The sequence below is a fragment of the Callospermophilus lateralis genome, chromosome 15, assembly GCF_048772815.1.
Source record: "Callospermophilus lateralis isolate mCalLat2 chromosome 15, mCalLat2.hap1, whole genome shotgun sequence".
NCBI lineage: Eukaryota > Metazoa > Chordata > Mammalia > Rodentia > Sciuridae > Callospermophilus > Callospermophilus lateralis.
This window is the reverse complement of record NC_135319.1, coordinates 87,454,961-87,476,843: the sequence shown is the minus strand read 5'-3', so window position 1 is coordinate 87,476,843 and position 21,883 is coordinate 87,454,961. Positions and strand designations below refer to the sequence as shown.

The 21,883-nt window shown below is 37.4% G+C and overlaps 1 protein-coding gene across 4 annotated transcripts in view; it reads right to left on the bottom strand.

Moving 5' to 3' along the window:
* Positions 1–20,453, bottom strand: part of Zranb1 (zinc finger RANBP2-type containing 1) — a 50,872-nt gene extending 30,419 nt beyond the window's left edge. The window contains exons 1-4 of one of the 4 annotated variants that reach the window (XM_077105491.1): positions 18,960–18,974; positions 13,517–13,552; positions 3,578–3,749; positions 1,135–1,988 (exon numbers count right to left, since the gene is read on the bottom strand). In XM_077105491.1, coding sequence (XP_076961606.1) covers positions 1,135–1,988; positions 3,578–3,618 — 895 coding nt within the window. In that variant the 5' untranslated portion in view covers positions 3,619–3,749; positions 13,517–13,552; positions 18,960–18,974. Of the gene's footprint in view, positions 1–1,134; positions 1,989–3,577; positions 3,750–13,516; positions 13,553–13,865; positions 13,881–18,959; positions 18,975–20,100 lie in introns of those variants that run through there. The other 3 variants (XM_077105492.1, XM_077105490.1, XM_077105493.1) reach the window with 3 other exon arrangements.
* Between the last annotated feature and the right edge of the window lie 1,430 nt (positions 20,454–21,883).

The following is a 21,883-nucleotide window of genomic DNA, read 5'->3' as shown; positions in this document are numbered from 1 at the left end:
TGTAAAATTCCATTTATATGAAATATCCATGATAAGTAAACTCAGAGACAGAAAGTAGACTGGCAGTTAGGGAATGGGAATTTAACTGCTTAATTGGTACAGGATTCCCTTTTGGGTGATGAAAATGTTTTGAACTAAACAGAGGTAGTGGTTGCATACCACTATAAATATGAACAAAACTGAATTATTCACTTTCACAATGGTGTGGTTTGTTATATGAATCTGATCTCAATAAAATTTGACAGTAAATAAATCCCTTTTGTATCTCCTAGTTTCTAAAAATTTGATATATATATATATATATATATATATCAAACACCCAATCTACTCAAGATATGTGTGTACGTTTGTTACCTTTTATAATGAACTACAGAAATAATCCTTGAAACTATGGTATAGTACAGAAAAGTATAGTCTTAGCTTTTGTATTATATCACAAATAATGAACTCTCACAAATAACTATGTCAATAACTGGATGAAAACCCTGCTCTCATGTCTTTGTCCTTTACCAACTATGACCCAGTAACTGGGTCGAAAATTTCAAATTTCCTTACAAAAACATTAAAAAACACAATATACACAAATCATGATTTGAACTATAGGATCAGCTGGCTACATGACATCTGTTCCATGAAGTTTGCAAACATTTACTACATGGCATTCATGTTAAATTAACATCAGCACTTTCAAGGTCAATATTATGTTTGTTCAACTTCTTGGAGTCACACATTTTTGTGATATTTTTAACATCTGACTAAAGCCTCTCATCACAAGATGCTCACACTGTTTACAAACACTGAGAAATAGCAGCTGGTGTTTCTCAGTCACATCTTGTTACAATAAATAGAGAAGCAGTTTCAAACTCCAGGTATATTTTTCTAACAATATGTAAAAAGTTTGCTTTAACCTGAAACTTCTCCCCTAATGATACAGAGACATGTACACAATTAAATGTATGTAATTTAGCACCAAATTGACAAGATCACAAATATAAATTCTTGTGTATGAATACTTTTGAGTACAACTATCACACGGAATGAGCTCAATATTACTATTAACCTTGCTTCTATTTCATGTAATTTTTAATACTTTTTCCCATCTCAATTTTAAAAATGCAGAAAAGAGAAACTTACCCACACAAGCATTGAGGAATAGCCAATCAGTCTTTTTCATCCTGTTTTTAATTTGCTTTAGTTTTTTGAAGTCCACTTCAAGTTCCTCCTTGCTGCCAACAGCACCAGCCAATTCAATCCTTTGAAAATCCATTTTAACTTCAGAGTCTCGTTTTGTAGTAGGAGGTGATCTTCTTTGGCTATTACCACCACTACTGCAGCTTCCTCTCCAACGAGCTCTATCTTGCTCATTTATTATTGAAGAAGCCTCTTCACTCTCTGCCAACTCTATTGCTTCAATATTATTAGGTCTGGGATGATCACAAACAACACATTTTTTAGCCTTGGCCCAGTTTTCATATGTGCAAATAGAACAAGTCCAATGCTGGGTCCTTGTGTTCAGTTTATTTCTATCATTGTATTCCTCACAAGAATCAACAGAAAAAGCAACTGGTCTTGAGCCAGATCCTGAGGATTGAGGAGATTCTGTGGGACTCCTGGTCCTACGCTGGGATAAGCACTGGGTACATCTGATTGCTCTTGGCCAGTTCAAGTATGTGCACATGTGGCATGACCATTTATTTGCATTTTCCATACTGTATGAAGACTTCACCCTTGGTCTTGCACTAGAGTCTGGACATATCAAAGGACTACTTCCTCCTTCGGTGCTGGAAGGATCCCAATCTCTACCAACATCACTTGAACCACTTTTAAACGGATCTTCTGTAATAATTGTTCCACTAGGTCTTTGGGCACGACACATAGTGCATTTGATTGCAGATGGCCAGTTTTCATACGTACAATATTCGCAAGCCCACTTAATTCCACGTTCTGACATTGTGCACTTCTTGAAGTGAGTTATGTCAAGCAGGAAGCTATAAATAATTAGGACATGGTTATTAAAAAAAAATACTAATTCCACCTCTTAAAATCTGCCCCCAAAATAAATGTATCCTTCAACTTATAAAATATACATTTCTCAAAAGAGGTATGTAAGATTTTATACTAAATTATTTTACTTTTCTTTTTGGATTTCCATAGAGATACAGGGGATAAATTTCCAAAGAAAACTCTTAGATCTCAGGATTTAATGAAATTGTACTCTGGAATGCAAGAAATAGGCGGGAGATAAAGACACTTATTCCAAAAGGGGAAGAAATTAAAACATGGAAGTCATAATAGGAAAGCTTGGTCATAATTTCAGCTTGGTCATCACCATCAATTTAGAAAAGTATCCAATAGTTAAAAAGACTCAAAGGAAAAGCATACAAACTAAATAATACCTCAAAACATAATCATTCTCAAATTATAAACAACATAGATCATGCTATCTAGGTTACTATAATGTTTGATTCACGACTACAGAAGATCAAAGTAATCTCTATCCTCTTTGGTATGGAAGAAAAGCAGCTTAAAAATATCAATTATTCACTGCTTTTAATTAGCACAAGTAGAAAAAAGACATTGAGGAGTAATCATCATAATTAACAAAGTAACCTTATAAAATAGATTGTTTCTTGATATCCTGTATCTGAAAAATCTAGTTCTCGGTGGAGCACAAAAAGCAAACCCATGGGCTAGGGTTGTGTCTCAGTGGTAGAGAGCTTGCCTAGTACATGTGAGGCACTGGATTTGATCTTCAACACCATATAAAAATTAATTAATTAATTAATTTAAAAGAATGCCTTTAAAAAAATCAAACCCGTATTACCAATACTTGGGAAAATCAAATTGATAGAACATTTCTTGAAATAACTATCAGCATAATCATGCCAATATAATTTTGACTATTATTTAACATTTGAAATTTTAAAATATATTCAAAATTCAACTCATACTAAAATATATTCATTATTTAAAAGTTTCTAGAATCCTACAGTGAGCTTACTAATTCATAAATAAAGAAATTTACATGGCAAGTTTAAACAATGAATTACTAGGGATCAAACCCAGGGCCTTGCACATGGTAGGCAAGCACTCTATCACTAAGCTACATCCCCAGCCCCAATCAAGACTTCTTTAATGGCTTAAATTTAGACATTAAAACCAATGTTTTCATTTCCTTAAATCCTTTCTTTACTCATCTTAATCAATTTTTCTTTTTCTTTTTTTAGGGGCAGGGAGAACATTGAGACAGGGTCTCACTTAAGTTGCCCGAGCTGGCCTCAAACTGTGATTCCCTACCTCAGCTACCCAAGTAGCTGGGATTAATTACAGGCATGTGCCACTAACCTGGCTCCCACCAATTTTAAATTAAAAAAGAGAAAGAAATCATAGGTAGAGTAACAGATACTTTTCCCTCTCTTTCTCAGGGATTCTTCCCAAAACTGGAAAGCTGTCTTTTTACTCTGGAAGTCTTTTATGTTCTGCCTGCCAAGCCCACACCCCATGTAGTGTGAACTCTAAGACAACTTCACTATTAGAAAGGCTATTATTTAATAGCTAAAATAAAAATCACACTTACTAAGGTTTTAGTTTCCATGCTATAACCTCCACCTTGCACATGGTTAGAATAAAAGCACAGTTATAAATCAGACCAAAGACAAGATTCAGTCTTCATGCTGGCTCAGATTCTGACTTCCTCAGGAGATACTGCAAAACGTGATAAGTGGTTCTGTCTGACTGAATAGCTATTCCTGTAAAGGAGACCAAAACTGAATTTCACTTATAGCCTGCTAATTAATCCATAAGTATTTTAAAGGCTTAATTTTAATCAGTTCTATTTAATTATTCTCACTTATTTTAATAAGACTATTACATTTAAATTTTTATTGAACAATAAAAATAGCTAATTGATTGGTCAGCCAAATTAAATGAGAATGTTGTTTTTCTATATAATTTAAATGTGTGTATACACATAAGCACTAATATTATCATTATTTGTATTACTGAGTGGGAATATGATGTGGTATATCCAAATAAGTAGAGAAAACCAAAAGAAAAAATTGATTAACTTTGAAATCTTTGAAATCTTTTTCTCCTTCAGTAGTTTTTGTCTTTGCTTTTGCATTTTTTCCCCCTCATACCCAGGTAATTTAAATTTCTTACTTAAGACTTTTTTAAATTTAGTTTGTACACAATCTGACAGCAATCCAAATATGTGTTTAAGAGCAGGGAATGATAATCATAAGCATTCATAAATGTAGAAATTAAATGGCAATTTTCATGTTTATTAGCCAGTTCTTCCTTTAGTTTCTCAGGTATAAAATATAAGTAAATTACTTATTCATGCTACCAGAAATTGTAACAAACATGAGAAACACCATAAGAACAAATGAACGTATATTAAGGACTACTGCAAGAAAATTCAATATTTCACTTAATATATTCACATTCAAAACTTCATACTTGCTTTGATAAATCTTACTATGATATACCTGTAAACTTCACTAAACAGCCTGTGACCTTACATTATCTTAGCCAATCTTCATGGAACTAATGTATAGGTATATATACTTAAATGTCCAAGGCTGACCAAAAAAAAAAAATATTGTCATAAAAAATAATCATAGAGGGCTGGGGTTGCGGCTCAGTGGTAGAGCACTTGCCTAGCATTTATGAGGCACTGGTTTCGATCCTCAGCACCACCCAAAAAGAAAATAAAGATCCATTGACAACTAAAAAAATATACATATTAAAATAATCATCATCATCATCATATAGAGGTTGGGGGGTGTAGTTCAGTGGTACAGCATGTACTTAGCATTTGCAAGGCCCTGGGTTCAATCTGCAACACAAAAACATGATAATCATCAAATATGCCTGGTAAATGATGGACATACAGCTGCCTGATAAGCCTGTTTTGGAAAATACAGGTAACAAAGCAATACGAAAACCAAGCTCAAGAGTTTTAAGAGGAGTGCATTATACTAAATGATGATGTATATCCATTCTGGAGAATTGAAACTTTGTGGGAATATTGTCTTTTACTAACTGAAAGGTGAAATTAATTGCAGAAGATTTTCTGAGAAAGCCACTGGTACCTGTGGCCATTAGTAAATGAAATGGAAGAAGGATAACATCAACTCAACTATGTAATTTTATATTATTCAGAAGAAATTAACACTGAGTATTCTTTTTCTTCCAATGTCAAAACATACTAAAAGGTATATAAAACTAGTCTCAAAGCAATCAGTTCTAAGAATTAATGCTGTGCCCTGAAATAAAACCAAATATTATTTTAACATAAATTAACTTGGGCATAGGAAGATAACTAGTCTGTGCCAAATTGTCTGGTACAATAAAATATTCAACAGGACTTCTTTAAGGAAAACTGGATACAACTGCTACTCTTAAATATTCTTTGGTTCAAATACAATACCAGGAAATCCATTTGTGCTTCAAGCTCTACCTATAGAATAATAATGTCTCCAAATATATCAACCATTTTCCAGTACTAAATTCATAACTCCTTTAATTACAAACTTCCCAACTCAAATAATAATAAAAGAGAATAATATTATGGTCTATATAATTAATGGCTGGGAAGGAGCTAGTAACTATATTTTTATATTATCATGTTTAATTAATTCATACTTACAAAGCACTAACACCGTACAAGAAATTTAGCTACACTGATGTCAATTCCTCAAAATTGTAGCTATACCACAAATGCCCCCAAATACGTACTTTAAAAAAATCTATGGAAAAAAACTAGGGAAGTGAAATAATCTTCATCAAGCACAAACCCATTAAACAAATTGAGATAAGCTCAGTTGCCAGTTAGTTTCAAATGATGAGAAATTATCCAACGAGCTAACAGCACTCTTAAGGGTTTTTATTAGTTTTATTAACATAAATACTTACTAATATAAATCTGTGGAGGTTTACAAATGCTCAGAAAACCACTTACGGAAATACAGATAAATCTAAAAAGGATATTCCAAGCATGCTCAATTTTAAGTTCTGTGAAAATATTATAAAGTAATTCTGAATTACAAAACTTAGATAAACAAAAAAAAAATTGAAAGTACTAGTTAACTCTTAAGTTAAAACTCCCACATAGTCATTTCTTCTTTTTTCACCAGTATCTTCCTACTTATCTTTCTGACAATAATCATCAGGAAAAACACTTGGGTTAGAACAGGATCCTAGAGATGATGATATGATTAGCCCACACTAGAAATCTGATAACATTTTAGGGGTCCAATAGTTGTCAAATCTTCCATTAAACTCTTTTATCTTCCTCTCAAAACAAACTCCTACCCTAACTTCTCCAGTTTACATTAATAACACCATTCATATCCCTGTTCCCAAGAGAGAAATTCAAAATCACCTTGAATTCTGCCTTTTGCCCATACATGCTTTCTAGTGCACTGGTTCTATCCAATCTGTTATTTCCTTCCCATCCCCACTGCTACCAGACCTTTCTCAGTTCAGGTCAGTACTACTATAATAGCTTCCTAAGCATCTTAGCTTTCTAAATCCATCCAGCTGACTAGAACAATCCTCTTTTTGAAGCTCTTTTCTAACTGCATAAACTCTCAACTCTTTACCATTACACTGACTCAATCCAAATTACACCACACACATATTCAACTCATAAATGTGTCACCTCCCTTGAAGATAATACACATGAAGGCACTGCCTTCAATACACAAGCACAACAGACAGGCTCGCTTCTAGCAAATCCTATACCACTTTAAGGGTAAGTTAAGCTTCATCTTATACTCCTGACTTAAAAAGCCAAGTGCTCCCAAGGCTCAGTCCTTGGTTCTCAATCTCTCTAAGCACCAACACCCTTGGGGATCTCATTCCACCTCTGGGTTTTAATATATCACCTATAAGGGGATGACTCTCAACTTTACATTTCCAGGCTGGATCTCTCCCTCAATTCCAGATACATGAATCCAGCTGCCTACTTGACACCTCCATTCAAATATTCTAACAAATACCTCAACATATTCAAAACCCAATTCTTTATCAGAATTTCATGTTTCTCAGCCTCAGTTTTCCCATCTTCAAATTGAAGGGATTAGACCACTAAGAGCCATAAAGTCGTTCAATAAATTTTTCCCCTCATTGTCCAAAACTTCATCATTCTACAATAAACTTATACCTTCAAATGTGAAAACCTATAAGCTAATTAACCAATTCTGTTATGTAAAGGGGACAAGGACAAAATTTTGCAATCACTAAGTGTCTTTTAATAGTACTAAATCTTATGTGAAACTGTATACAAATAATCAATGATCAGTATATTTCAAGAGAGCTGGCCTTCCTATACAAAAAGGTCTCTATTTTCCATGATATCTGATTCAAATGAGTAGATTTGAATTAACCATGCTTGTGAATTCTTCCATGGAATTTGTGAACAAGCAAGACAAAGGAAATTTAACACCTACCTTGGCCTTACTTGAACTATGCTGTACTTAACTGAAGGAATCACCCTTCGAATACTCCATCTACCTCATTTAAAACAATCCTAAATCCTTAAAGTATAACAAAGAATTTAAAGTTTACAATTTAGTCTGTCAAGAATGCATCAAATGGGCTGGGGTTGTGGCTCAGCAGTAGAGCACTCGCCTAGCATGTGTGAGGCACTGGGTTCCATCCTCAACACCACATAAAAATAAGTAAAATAAAGATATTGTGTTCAACTATAACCAAAATATGTATGTATATATATGTGTGTATGTATATGTATATGTGTATGTATGTATATATACATTATGTATGCATATATTTTTTTAATTTTACATTAAAAAAGAATGCATCAATTAAGAAAAACTATAATAAGAGTTATAATTATACTAGGTTGCTTTTCCCTTTACATTACTAGAAACTTGATCAGAATAAAATAAGATCTAGAAGTTTTTTAGAGTTGTGTCAAATCTAACATGAAATAATGTTCTTTCTTTTCATGTATCCTCTCGTCATTTCAGGGAGAACATCAATTTTTTTTAAGTTAAACGCTTTAGTTCTTCAAGAATACAAGAAAAGGGAACAGAAACAATACATATATGTCTTCAGCTAGCTGGAACTCACCTTAGCATAATAGGTACTTTACAATACCACAGAGTCAAGCACTTTAAATTATAATCCCAAACAAAACAAATTAAATGTAGCAAACAAAGGTCCAATATGCACTCAGGAATATAAAGAAACACAACTAGATAAAACACTATCCTTGTGGCTCAGGGAACCTACAATCTAGATGAAAGACTATGGTCTCCTTAAACATGTATAGAAATGGAGCATTTCACCCCAAGAGTGTATATCAATCCAACTACTTTTTTTTTGGGGGGGGGAGGCAAGGATTCAACCCAAAGGCGTTTAACAACTGAGCCATATTCCCACTCCTTTTTACTTTTTACTTTGAGGCAGGGTCTCCCTAGGTTGTTCACAGCCTAAGTTGCTGAGGCTGTGATCAACCTGCGATTTGTTTGAACACACACAACCTGTGTGTTCAAACCTGCAATCCTCCTGCCTCAGTCTTCCAAACTGCTTGGATTACAGGCATGCGCCATCAGGCCCAGCTCCATCTAACATTTTAAAAACAGTAAAACAGAACCCTGTGAGAAACGCAGCCTGAAAGTCTTATTCTGTGCTAGGGTCATCACTAAATTGCTGAGGCTGACCTGGAAATTGCTATGCTCCTGCCTAGGCCTCCAGAGTAGTGGGATTACAGCCAAGGGTCACACTGCATGCACTCAACAGACCTTAATGACTAGCCCATGTTTCCATTCTTCCTACGCAAAGTTGGCTGACAAGAAAAATTACAAAGAAATTACTTTAGAGGTCAGTCTGGCTTTTTCTAGAATGATTTCAAGTTTCTCTCAGAGCTAACAGAAGACCCTTCAATTCTGGCTTTGGTAAATGGGGCACCTTCTACAACAGGTCTATGCATCTACTTTTTGGAAAAGGGCACATCCCAAGTTTGTCATGGCACCTGGCTCCAGGAATTCCACTCCACTCTGGTCAGTCTACATGGCCTCCCTTGAGATGGTTTCCAAGTCCTTTTATTTCCTTAGGTCATAAAAAAATCCTGTATCTAATGCATTTTCTGGAAATCCTAATGCATGAAAATATTTATAAAAGTTATGTGCTCCCTCTTTCTTCCCCCTCAAAAAAAGAAAAATAAAAAAACAAAAAACAGTAAAACAGGACTGAGAAGTTAGCTCAATGGTACAGCCCTTGCCTTGCATGTGAGAAGTCCTAGGTTTGACTCCCACCACCACAAATAATAATTTAAAAAAACCTTTGCAATGACTCTAAACATGTTTACCATGTTCAAAATTTAATTTTTCATTATTCTATCCATTTTCTGTTAACACTGTAAACACACTAGTTCCAACTTACAAAGTATCCTTAAGAACCAAAGGTCATTTTACTGTACCTAACGCTCTAGGCCACCATTTAAATCAAATGCTATAGGTGTTACCTGTGTGACAGAGAAAGGAGGGGTAGAAACTTGGAACTTTTAGATAATTTATCAGTTATAAAAGAAAGAAAAAGCTGCAAAAATAAGACAGAACCAAATGGATGAAATATTCAAAATTAATACCAATTCAGACCTACCATCTGGTTCCAAAAGTATATTTTTCCCAATGCTGTTATGTGTTCCAATGCTGTTATTTTGCCTAAATTCTAATCCATTAAAGTCATTTGATTTCAAAAAACTATTTTATAAATATTATTTATTAATAATATAAAGTCATTCAGTTAGATAACTTTCCTCATTATTTCTGATATGATGATTAACAAAAATAGGATAAGGATTTTTCTATCATTGTATGGACAAGAAGAACAGGTAGGTAAAACTTTAATAAAAGACATCTGGAAAGAAATGCCAAAAACAGCAACAAAGCGAAGGCCCTGCTTACTCAAATCAGTAGAGGTAGGTAAATACCCAGGCCAACTTTGTCTATTTCATAGTTTTGCCAGGGTCAGCCTTATTAACTAAAAAAAGAAAACACCAGCTAAAACTTGCTAAGCGGGCTGGGGATGTGGCTCAAAAGGTAGCACGCTCGCCTGGCATGCGTGCAGCCCGGGTTCGATCCTCAGCACCACATACAAACAAAGATGTTGTTTCGGCCAAAAACTAAAAAATAAATATTAAAATTCTCTAAATAAAATAAAATAAAACTTGCTAAGCAGTTACTATGTGCTAAACATAGTTCTAACACTTTATCTATATTTACTAATTTGATTCTCAGAACCCTGAGACAATTGTGCCCAATTTTAAAGACTGGAAACAGACACAAAAGTTGAGTAACTTTCCTAAAATCACAAGGTACTAAAAGGCAGTGCCAAAGTTTAAACCCAGGCATTCTGTATTCAAGTCTGCACTATATACACTATGTATAAATATATGTGCATACTGCTGCTTATAGTTTCCTATTCCTACCATCCAAAATTTGGATTATTAAACCACATGAGTATCTTACTGATACTCTTAGACAACTACTAATAGGCAATATTTAAATGAATATTTTCAAAAAAAATTTTTTAAATAAACAGATTTTTCTCACATTTAACTTGACAAAATTACATGAATCTTCCCAAAGCATATTTAGATGGACCTAGAAAAGTTATTTATAAAACAAAATACACTAAATTTAGCATGAAGAATTGAATGGAAAAGGACAACTTGGAATAATCACAACAATTTTAGATTATAAAATGCCTTGAGTATTTTTTGGTTGGAGGCAATCACTGACGAAGAAAATATTATTAATAACTGTCAGCCTAACTTTCTTTAGCCTAATATACATCAATCCAGATAATTCAAAGAAACCCTACCATGTCAACCAAATAAGAATAGAAAAGCCTTCCATTTTCATTCCACCAATTGAAAAAGGAGTCCACACAAGTGTAATGTGTATGAATTACAGGGCCTATGCATGACCTTGTTTTAAAGAAAAGCTTATTGTTCTTTGAAATATATTTATATCTCGGTATCTCAATTTTCTCTAAGGGAGCAAATATGATGCTCTCTAGGATTCCTATCCCATGTACTAAATGCTAATTATCGATCTCTTATTTTTCTATGTGAAATATCACTTTAAAATCTTGTTTATTGATTCTGTAAATACCCTATTTCCAAATAATAATGAAAAAAATTTTCCCTCCTCTTATTACAACAAATTGATAGTAAGTATTTTAAAATTTGGAGTTGACTAACACTAAGGATCACTGACTTATTTGCACCAAGTAATAATTATGGTATTTAAATTGATCAAGCCTCTATATCTGAACACCAGTTTAACAAGATGCAGGAGAGAAAAGTACAAATCTGAACATCACAAGGTCATGGGTCCAGTGGGGGTGAATGGAGATATGAACACACAAAGCCTAAAATGTGTGATGCCTAAAATTTAAATCTATCTTAAAATGTAAGATGCCTAAAATTTCCTTTAAATAATCCATGGAGAAGAAGGAATACAAATGAAACAAGACTGGCCTTATGTTCGTAACTAAGTGATGGATACATGAGGATTCACTCTCCTAGTCTCTCTATATGTATATGCTTGAAATTTTTCATAATAAAAAAGATTTTAGGGGTTGGGGTTATAGCTCAGTGGTAAGTGCTTGCCAATCATGCATGAGTCTCTTGAATTTTGTCCCCAGTGGACAAGCACATCTACACATTTAAAAAAAGAAAAAGAAAAAAACAGGTTTTAAAATCTGTCATTACAGTAACAAATGTTATTTAGGCGGACAATTATGACTTGGAAATGTTAACGCTAAAAAAGGAACAGGGATCAGAATACTGTATATTAGGACAGTGCTACTCAAAAGTGTGGTCCAGGGACCTGTGGTAGTATTCACTATTTACTGAACTGTGGAGAATTAAAAGGATCTAAAAACTTTCATGGCAATTTTACAGAATAATGGTATGACTGTTGAATCTAGTAATAAAACAAGAGTTTGGGTTTGAGAAGAAATGTTAAAACATTTGGGAAAACTGAAGATTATAGATTCTTTTTTACAACTTATAGGTATGATTCAAAGAAGATAAGAAACCAAAGTTTCTTCCATCCTAAATTTTTGCAAATATACTTCAGACCTGACAGACTTAAACTAAAGAAATAACATTGTCTTCTCAATCTCTATCATGAATATGTATGAAAAACTGCTCTACAAAATGTTGGCAAATCAAATCAAATCATATTGCAGGTATGCAAGGCAAGTTCAATAATTTTTAAAAATTAATATAATCCATCATATCAACAGGCTAAAGAAAAATCATGATCATATCAATCAATGAATGCAGAAAAAGCACTTAACAAAGTCCAACACCCATTCATCTCAAAAAAAAAAAAACAACAGCCATGGGGCTAGAAATGATAGAATGAATCAAAGACATTACTACCCTCATGACCTGTGTAACCGAATGAAAAGTTACACTCCATATGTTTGATGTGTCAAAATGCAAATTCTATTGTTATGTATAACTAATTAGAGAAAACACTCAGCTTGGAAGTATACATCTTATGTGTGCGGCTGAGTTCCAGGTTCCATCCCCAGGAGAGAGAGAAAAACAATGATAAACCATCAGCATAGAGAACTTCCTCAGTGATACAAGTAAGTCTCCAAAAAACCAACAGTAACATCAAGCTTAATAGTGAGAGGCTTTCCCACTAGGACCAAGAACAAAGCAAGACAAATACCTGCCACAGCATTTAATTTAGTGGACTATTCTTTTCCCCTAACACTCAACTGTGAAAAATTAATTTCTCTCTATATAAATAGTATCTGCATGTGACAGCTGCTTACTAATCATTTAGTCAAAAAAATGCAACTCAATATTCTGCTGTTATCAAAGGAAAAGTATTCCCCAAAAAAATTTAGTCAGAAATACTTCTAGTACCAAGAAAAATAAAAATAAAATTACACAAACAAAAAAGGAAAAGATTTGGAAGTGACTAAAAAAATACATATTATATATATATGTAAAAAAAAAAAAATATATATATATATGTATGTATATGTATGTATGTATCTCAGAAATTGCCAGGCATGCCAGTCTCGGCAACTTAGCAAGGCCCTAAGCAACTCAGCAAGACCCTGCCTCAAAAAAAACATAAAATGAGCTGGGGGTGTTGCTCAGTCGTAAAGCACTCTTGGGTTCAATCACTAGTAACAAAATAATAAATAAATCACAGAAATCAACCCTGTCTTCAGAAACTAATCACAAGTGTATTGCTACAACCTAATGTACAACACTAAAATCCTTTTCATCTGTAGAACAGGAATAATTTCATATATCCAAGGAATTTTCTTACAATAACAAACTTATAGTTGAGAATAATTATACTGTTGAAGTAAACTTCAACAAACAGTGCAGAGACAAATATATAGCCACATTCAAAAAAAATTTACCTTGGAACCCTACTTTACATTATTTACAAAACTTAACTCAAGGGCTGGGGTTGTGGCTCAGAGGTAGAGCACTCACCTAGCACACGTGAGGCACTGGGTTCCATCCGCAGCACTACGTAAAAATAAAATAAAAGGTATTGTGTCTGGCTATAAGTAAAAATAAATATTTAAAAAACATAACTCAAAATAATCATAGATATAAATTTAAAAGCTAAAGCTATAAAACTATTAGATGCAAATAAAGATACATATCATGACTCTGGATTAAGCACATGTAACAAAACCAATAAACTGAATTTCATCAAAGGTAAAAAACTTATGCTTCAAAGGACACCATCAAGAAACTGAAAAGAAAACCCAAAGAATGGGAGAAAATATTTGCAAACCATTTATCTAATAGGATGCCTATAGTCTGTGATGCACACCTGTAATGCCAGCTGCTTCGGAGGCTGAGACAGGAGGATTGCAAGTTCAAAGCCAGCATCAGCAAAAGTTAGGTGCTAAGCAATTCAATAAGTCCCTGTCTCTAAATCCAAAATAGGGCTGGGGATGTGTCTCAGTGGGCAAGTGCCACCGAGTTCAATCCCTGGCACTCCCCCATAAAAAAAATGCTTGTATCTAGAATATATAAAGAACTGTTAAACAACAACAAAACCTGAGGAGGGAAAAAAAAAAAAAAAAAAGCAAAGGATCAGAATAGAAATTTCTCTAGATAAACAAATGACCAACAATAAGCATATGAAAAGATGTTCAACATTATCACTCATTAGGGAAATTCAGATAAAACCAAGGACATGCCACTTCACTAGGAGCACTAGAATTTTTTTAAAAGACAATAATAAGTGTTCATACACTGCTAGTAAAAATATAAAATGCTACAACTACTTTTTGAAAACCTCAAAGGTTAAACATAGTTACCCTATCACCCAGTAATTCCACTCCCAGGTATATATCATCCAAGAAAACTTAAGTCCAAAAAATTGTACACAATGTTAATAGCATTATGGTACAATAACGAAAGTGAAAATGACTGAATGGAAAAACAAAATGTGGTTTATCCATACATTGGAATATTTTTCATTCTTAATATGAACAAGATACTTACTAAGAAGTCAAACACAAATGACCATATACTATACGATTCCATTTACATGAGATCTCCAAATGGGCAAATCTATAGAGGCAGAAAGTCAGTTTGTAGTGGCCATGAGTCCAGAGCAATAGGGACTTATGGGTACATGCTTGCTTTCTGGGGTGATGAAAATATTCTGGAATTATATAGCAGTGATGGTTGGATAACTCTATGAATACACTAAAAACCAATTAACTGTATACGTTAAAAGGGTAAATTTTATGGCATTATAAAACATACCTAAATGAAACCCTTGCTTTAAAAAGAGAAAAAAAAAAAAAAAAAAAACTAGGGCTCAAAGTGTAGCTCAGTGGTAGAATATATGGTTACATGTGCAAGGCCCTGGGTTCACTTCCCAGCACCAAACAAACAAACAAAATTAAGATAAAACTGGAAAAAAAAAAAAAGATACCATCTCACTCCAGTAAGATTGGCAGCCATTAGGAAGTCAAACAGCAACAAGTGCTGGCGAGGATGTGGGGAAAAGGGTACTCTTGTACATTGCTGGTGGGACTGCAAATTGGTGCGGCCAATTTGGAAAGCAGTATGGAGATTTCTTGGAAAGCTCGGAATGGAACCACCATTTGATCCAGCTATTCCACTACTCGGTCTATTCCCCAAAGACCTAAAAAGAGCACACTATAGGGACACTGCTACATCCATGTTCATAGCAGCACAATTCACAATAGCAAGACTGTGGAACCAACCTAGATGCCCTTCAATAGACGAATGGATAAAAAAAATGTGGCATTTATACACAATGGAGTATTACTCTGCATTAAGAAATGACAAAATCATAGAATTTGGAGGGAAATGGATGGCATTAGAGCAGATTATGCTAAGTGAAGCTAGCCAATCCCTTAAAAACAAATGCCAAATGTCTTCTTTGATATAAGGAGAGTAACTAAGAACAGAGTAGGGACGAAGAGCATGAGAAGAAGATTAACATTAAACAGGGATGAGGGGTGGGAGGGAAAGGGAGAGAGAAGGGAAATTGCATGTAAATGGAAGGAGACCCTCAGGGGTATACAAAATTACATACAAGAGGAAGTGAGGGGAAAGGAGGGAAAATATAAGGGGGAGAAATGAATTACAGTAGAGGGGGTAGAGAGAGAAGAGGGGAGGGGAGGGGGGAGGGGGGATAGTAGAGGATAGGAAAGGCACAGAATACAACAGACTCCAGAATGGCAATAAGTAAATCAATGGTTGTGCAACTGAAGTGATTCTGCAATCTGTATATGGGGTAAAAATGGGAGCTCATATCCCACTTGAATCAAAGTGTGAAATATGATATATCAAGAACTATGTAATGTTTTGAACAACCTACAATAAAAATTAATTAAAAAAAAAAAAAAACTGGAAAAAAAGCAACTGATTCCAGTAATGCGTATCTATGGATAAAAATAGATACAAACCAAAATTGTATAGACTTAGTTGAAAAGGAAGCTGGACAGTTGGTCTTCAACATATAAATTATAAAAACAAAGGAAACTTCACTTTTTTATTACTGATAAGTTCCATTCAGTAGGCCACGGAAAAATTATCAATATTATATTCAATTTAGCTGGCCAATCTCCATTTTAAAATTCAAACAGACAGCTCTTATCAAAAACTTCATCTTAACCAAAATACCACCACTCAGAAAGCAAAGAATGCTTAGGGGAATCTATATTTCTCAAGCAGTGAAATTACTAGTACAATTCTATAAACGTGACTTTTATGAATGCAAGTAGCCTAAGTAAAAATGCCTACTAGTTCCACAAAGTAACATGTTAATTTTAGCTCTAGTTAGACCAGAAAGGAGTAGAGGGTTGGGAGCATATAGGCTACTTTCTAATTAAAAAAAAAAAAAAAAAAAGTCTGAAGAGGAAAACTATTTTGATGAACTAGAAAGAACAAGTTTTCACATAGATACAGTAAGTAAATTGGGATGGTTTATTGCAAAAAGACTATGTATCCATAAAACACCATACCTCCTATTCTCACAAACACAGTCTTTTTTCCAAATGTATCAGCATCCACCTAAATACATAATTATATGTATTATTCTTGGAATATAACAATACTTTGGTTCAGCTCATTTGTGTTTTCTTTCAACAATGTTGACAGGTAGCAGTGAATCACATATTCTGATGTCCCTTATGCCTTATTATCAATGATAACCTCAGATGCTGGCAGCATGTTAAGAATGTAAACTGAGGCTTCTGATTTTCTCCTTCTCTGATGCTAAATGTTACCCATATACAAATACGGAATAGCCAATTTTAGTTACTGGTGCCAAACTCGAAACCAAATATCTGCTCCAAACACAAATATAAAGTAAACCACAAAATTGTGGTACTTATTTTCATTTGAATAATACACCATTGTCGGAAGCCATTCTCACACGTGACTGGGTGACTCCCGGTTAGGGTCTGAGGCGCTCTGGCTGTGTCGGAGCTTTCCCGGCCCTCTCCTGATGAGAGAACCTGTCCGTGTGGGGGTGTAACTGACCACTGACCCCGGAGGCCCAATCACTGACCCTGACCTTGGAGTGCGGCTCCCCCTTCAACCTTCATTGGATGGAATTATCCCCTGAATTTCTTGCTCCCCAATAAAAGGCTACTCCCTGGCGTGCTCTCTCTCTCTCTCTCCTGCTAGCCCTGAGCAATCCTTGCTGCCCTGCCGGGCGGTTAGAGGAGGGAACCAGAGAGGGGAGCCGTCTCGGACCTGGTCATAGAAAAAGGTAACTGAGTCTGTGTGTTTATTTCGATCTCGCTAGCTAACTTTTATGCCAAGAACCTCATTAATGAAACCATTGCGCTGGCCGCGTGGTAGACACCATTATGAAAATGCCAACCATCCTCTACAAGATGAACTGAGCTGATAAAAAGAGTTTGGTTAGTATGTTTGTTCAGAGAGCCATAATTTCAAGTGTTTTTTTTTTTTTAAAGAGAATTTTTAAATATTTATTTTTCAGTTTTTGGTGGACACATCGTTGTTTGTATGTGGTGCTGAGGATCGAACCCGGGCCGCACACATGCCAGGCGAGTGCACTACCGCTTCAGCCACATCCCCAGCCCAATTTCAAGTGTTTTGTCTCAAGACTACTGAAGTCCCAGAAACTCCAATACTTAGGAGACTATACACTGTATATCTCAGACTACCTCTATAACCAAAAATACTTTGTCAGACATATATATCCATATTTTCAGTGCTGACTATATATCACTCATTTCTCAGAGGTCTTGAAAATCTAGATGGGAAGCAGAATAAAAACAGAAAAATAAGAACAGGTTAGAATAGATTAAGAAAAAAGGAGAAAGACTCAGAGTGAGCAGACAGACCTCTTGGGATTGAAGTCATCAAAAAGACTTCTCAAGAGACAGCAATTAAATAAATCAGAGTAGAGTATCCATGAATCCACAATATCAAAGAGAAAGAATGGCATAAAAAAGATTCTAGAGATATTTCACAGGAACCACTAACAATGTACTTCGGCTGGAACTAAGGATTCACCAAAAAAAAAAAAAAAACCGAGAGTTAAGACTGAAGACTAAGTCAGGGCATTACTACAGAGTAATATGAACACCACACCAAGGAGCTTGAACTTTATTCTATATTTATTAAGGAGTTTACTGTAGGTCTGTATATTATGATGCAAAGAGGTGATAGTTTTCAAATACACAGATATCATTTACTCAAAGCATAAGTGAAACACAAATACTCCAAATGAAATACAACCTAACTGGGAGAAAAAGTGTTGAAAGCGCAGATAGAGAGGATAACAACAGAGTCAAGAGGAGGAGAGAACAGCAACACATAAATAAAACTGAACCAAGTTAAAAAAAAAAAAAGCTACAGAGTTCTACCTTTGCAACTCCCATTTCTTAAAGTTTACATTTATTACATAAAAGCAGTAAGTATAAGGCACATGGAATGGCTCTCATTGTATCAATTACTCATATGAAGCAAATTTACCTCAAATGTTTTACAACTGAACTGAGTTCCAAAACCATGTGAATTCTCAGACTTTAAATGTGAAATGCCATAGTACCTATCAGTGTACAGATCTGGATCAAGGCCAAGAGGTTAAAATATACTATTGTGAATCAGTTCATCATAGTAACCCAAGCACATTTTAAAAGTAAATAAAGGAGTGTCCCAATGCTCTGAGACATTAATAAAAAGGTGTGGAAATAGCAACAGAAATAAAAATCCCTCATGACATTCTTCCCAAAATAACATCCTCCATCAAGGAGTAAAATGTGTCATTACTATCCTACTATCCCCTGCCCCCCTAATGGCCCAATAAAAACAATGTTATAAAATTTTAGTATAAGACAACTGCCTACCTTAAGAGCCAAAGATTAAGAGGCAGTAGAGCTCTAACCTTTTTTAGAATTACCTCATTAAATTAAAAACAATAACAACCAGGAAGCGAGATCCAGCTTTATTTTTCCCAAACTCGGTCTGGATGACTTTCCAAAGGCCTGTGGCATCAGCCAAGATGAAAATTCCTGACGGTCCCCTAGGCTTGTGGTCTGTCCACTGACTGACATGTTTGATCAACACAGGGGTACACTGGAGGTTACACAAGTGATAAGGAAGTCAACTAAGAGAGACCGCAGGTACAGGAACCATTCATTACATAACACTTCCAAGAATTTAAGATCTCTTTTCAACTGTGTTCTCAAAATAGTATTTTATACATTACCTTTATTACATTATCATAAATAGACTATATCGTGACACTAAAACATTGGGAACAGGGCCAGCACTTAATCTACATAGTTAAGGAAAGGGAGAAATGAGTGACTGAAATACAAAAATTCTCAGCAACGGAGTTTCAAAACACCTGTACTTCTCAAAGATAATGAGCCGGTTCAACTTCAAACTTAGGCAGTTACCCTAAACTGCCTGCCCGTGGTGCTTAAAAATTACAGCTATTTTGTCTGTGAAATGACCAGCACCAAACTACAGCAGAGAAACAACAGATACTTGCACTGAGCAATCATTGTTGCAAGCGGAGGGCCAGATAATCTTTCCACGAGTTCCAGCTCCTCCTCGCCATCCGCCTCGTAGCTCCCCACCTGGATTTTCTTAGAAATGGCTACAACAAGAAGCCACCGCGGGAGTTAGAGAGAAAGCGGTCAAGGGACCAAAATACAAGTTTACAGACCAGCACCAACTTGTGGCGACGGGCCCGTGTATTTACGGCCTAGCGCAGCTCGGGCGCGAGACCCCGCTCGCCGCCGCGGACCAGCAGGGAAGGAGGGGTAATCTGGCGGAAGAGAGGCGGCAGGGCGGCCGCCTGAGTCGGTAAACAAGCGGGCGCGCCCGCCCTCCCACGGAGCCGGGCCCTCCCCGCGCCGGCGGAGCCCAAAATGGACGCGGCCCAGCGGCGGTCCCGGCCTGCCGCCCTCGCCCACAACGCCGCCGCCCCGGTAGGCTCGGCGGCCGGGGCGCCGCAGGCCGCCAAGGCCCGGCAGGCCGCGGCGGGGCGGTGAGGGGCCTGCGGCCGGCGCCCGCACCCCGGGCCCGGTTACCTGGCGGCGGCGGCGGCTCCTCCTCCAGCTCCCGCTCCTCCTCCCCGTACGACGCTCTGCGCCCGGCGGCGGCGGCGGCGGCGGCGACTCCCGCACAGACCGCGGCGACGAGCCGAGCCCGGCCCCTCTCCGCCTCCCTCGGCGGCGCCGCCCGCCCCGCTGCTGCCGCCTCCGCCCTCCCGCCTCAGTCAGGACATGATCTCCGCGGGCCCGCGCGCGGCTCCCGACTGCCGGAGGCGGGGGGAGAGGGGCGGAGAGGAGGCGCGGAGGCGGGGGGGCGCCGGGGGACGGGGGCGGAGAGGGGGGCGGCCTCGGGCGCTGCGGACTCCTAATGGCGGCGGCCAGGGACCCGGAGCCAAATAAACCCCGCGGCGGCAGAACAACGTCAGGGCTAGACCCCGCCGCTCGCCGCCCTGTCATTGGCCCCGAGGCCGCCGGTGGCCCAGCCAATGGGCGGCTGCCTCTTTCCCGACGCAGGAGGCGGGCCGCGGCCATGTGACGTCACCGGCGCGCGTCCCAATTGTGAGGAGGCGGCGCTCGCCAAGCGCCCCTACCCTTCCGGGCGGCCGGCCGCTGAGGACGCCCTGGGACGAGAGTTTACCCCTCAGCTGTGCGGCTCACGGCGCTGAGGGCGGCGGGGGCCGTTTTCGGCCGCAGATTCGCCAGTTTTGCGTCAACTCCGCGTCCCCAGACTCCGGAGTGAGCCGCTCGGTCGCTTAGACGCTGCCTCGCGGTTTCCCAGACGGTTTCTAACTCCTGACAAAGACACTGGGAGGACGAATGTGTAAGCCTAGGCTAACTGTGCGCCCGTGTTAACTCTTGGCGGCTGTCGGCTTAGATGAGGGTGTGTGCAACCTCCGGGACACGCACACTTGCTCGCGTGCAAGCACCCTCCGCCACTCCCTGGCTCTGGTCCGGTTTCCTACGGCTGCCCTTTCTGCAGATGCAAATAAGCCTCACCCTCTTCAGGTAGCGGATGAATTACAGCCGTGAAAAATGAGAATCCCCAGAGCCCACGTTCCAGGCAATGTGTTACATGGTGATGTTTTTGTGAATAAAAATAACAGCCTAAATAAGTCAGCCATTTGATAAAACCCCAGGAATGTGTCAGGTTTCTCTAGCTAGACAGCTTTGTTTTTTCCTCAGTGCCTTTCAGTGCTTCAGACTTTATTTCAAGAGTTTTAAAGACCATAAAACTTGTAAATCTCTTTAGAAGTTGTCAAAGAAAAACGACAACATTCCCAAAGGACCTTTAGCAGTTGCATTGGACAGGAGGACTATGTTATTCGAAGTTTAGTCAAATTTTTAATATTTGGATGGATCTCATTTAGTAAAACTATTTATGATGTTCTGAGTTTTTCTTTACGTATATATGGTAAAGGCAATGTGTACAACTTCAGGATGGCCGACAAAGAATTATACCTTCTATAGCTTTCCCTCACCAACAACGTATTTCATAACCATTGGTGAAATTTCAGTCATTCTAGCATACAGAGATTTTCAATATTCCCAGTCTTCCCAGAGCAATATTAGCCCTTTGCCTACAAAACAACGCATGTTCTCAAGCATATAATGTAACAGTTGCATGTACACACCATGTTTTTCATAGAACAATCGTTCAACATTTCACTTTTGAAAACATTTTTTAAAGAGCTTTTTAATACCTCCATCTTCCCCCTTATGAACCAAGGGTGCAGAGTATTTCACCTACAAGTTATCAAGAATCACACATTGAACTGGCTGGGTGGCACACTCCTATAATCCCAGTGGCCAGGGAGGCTGA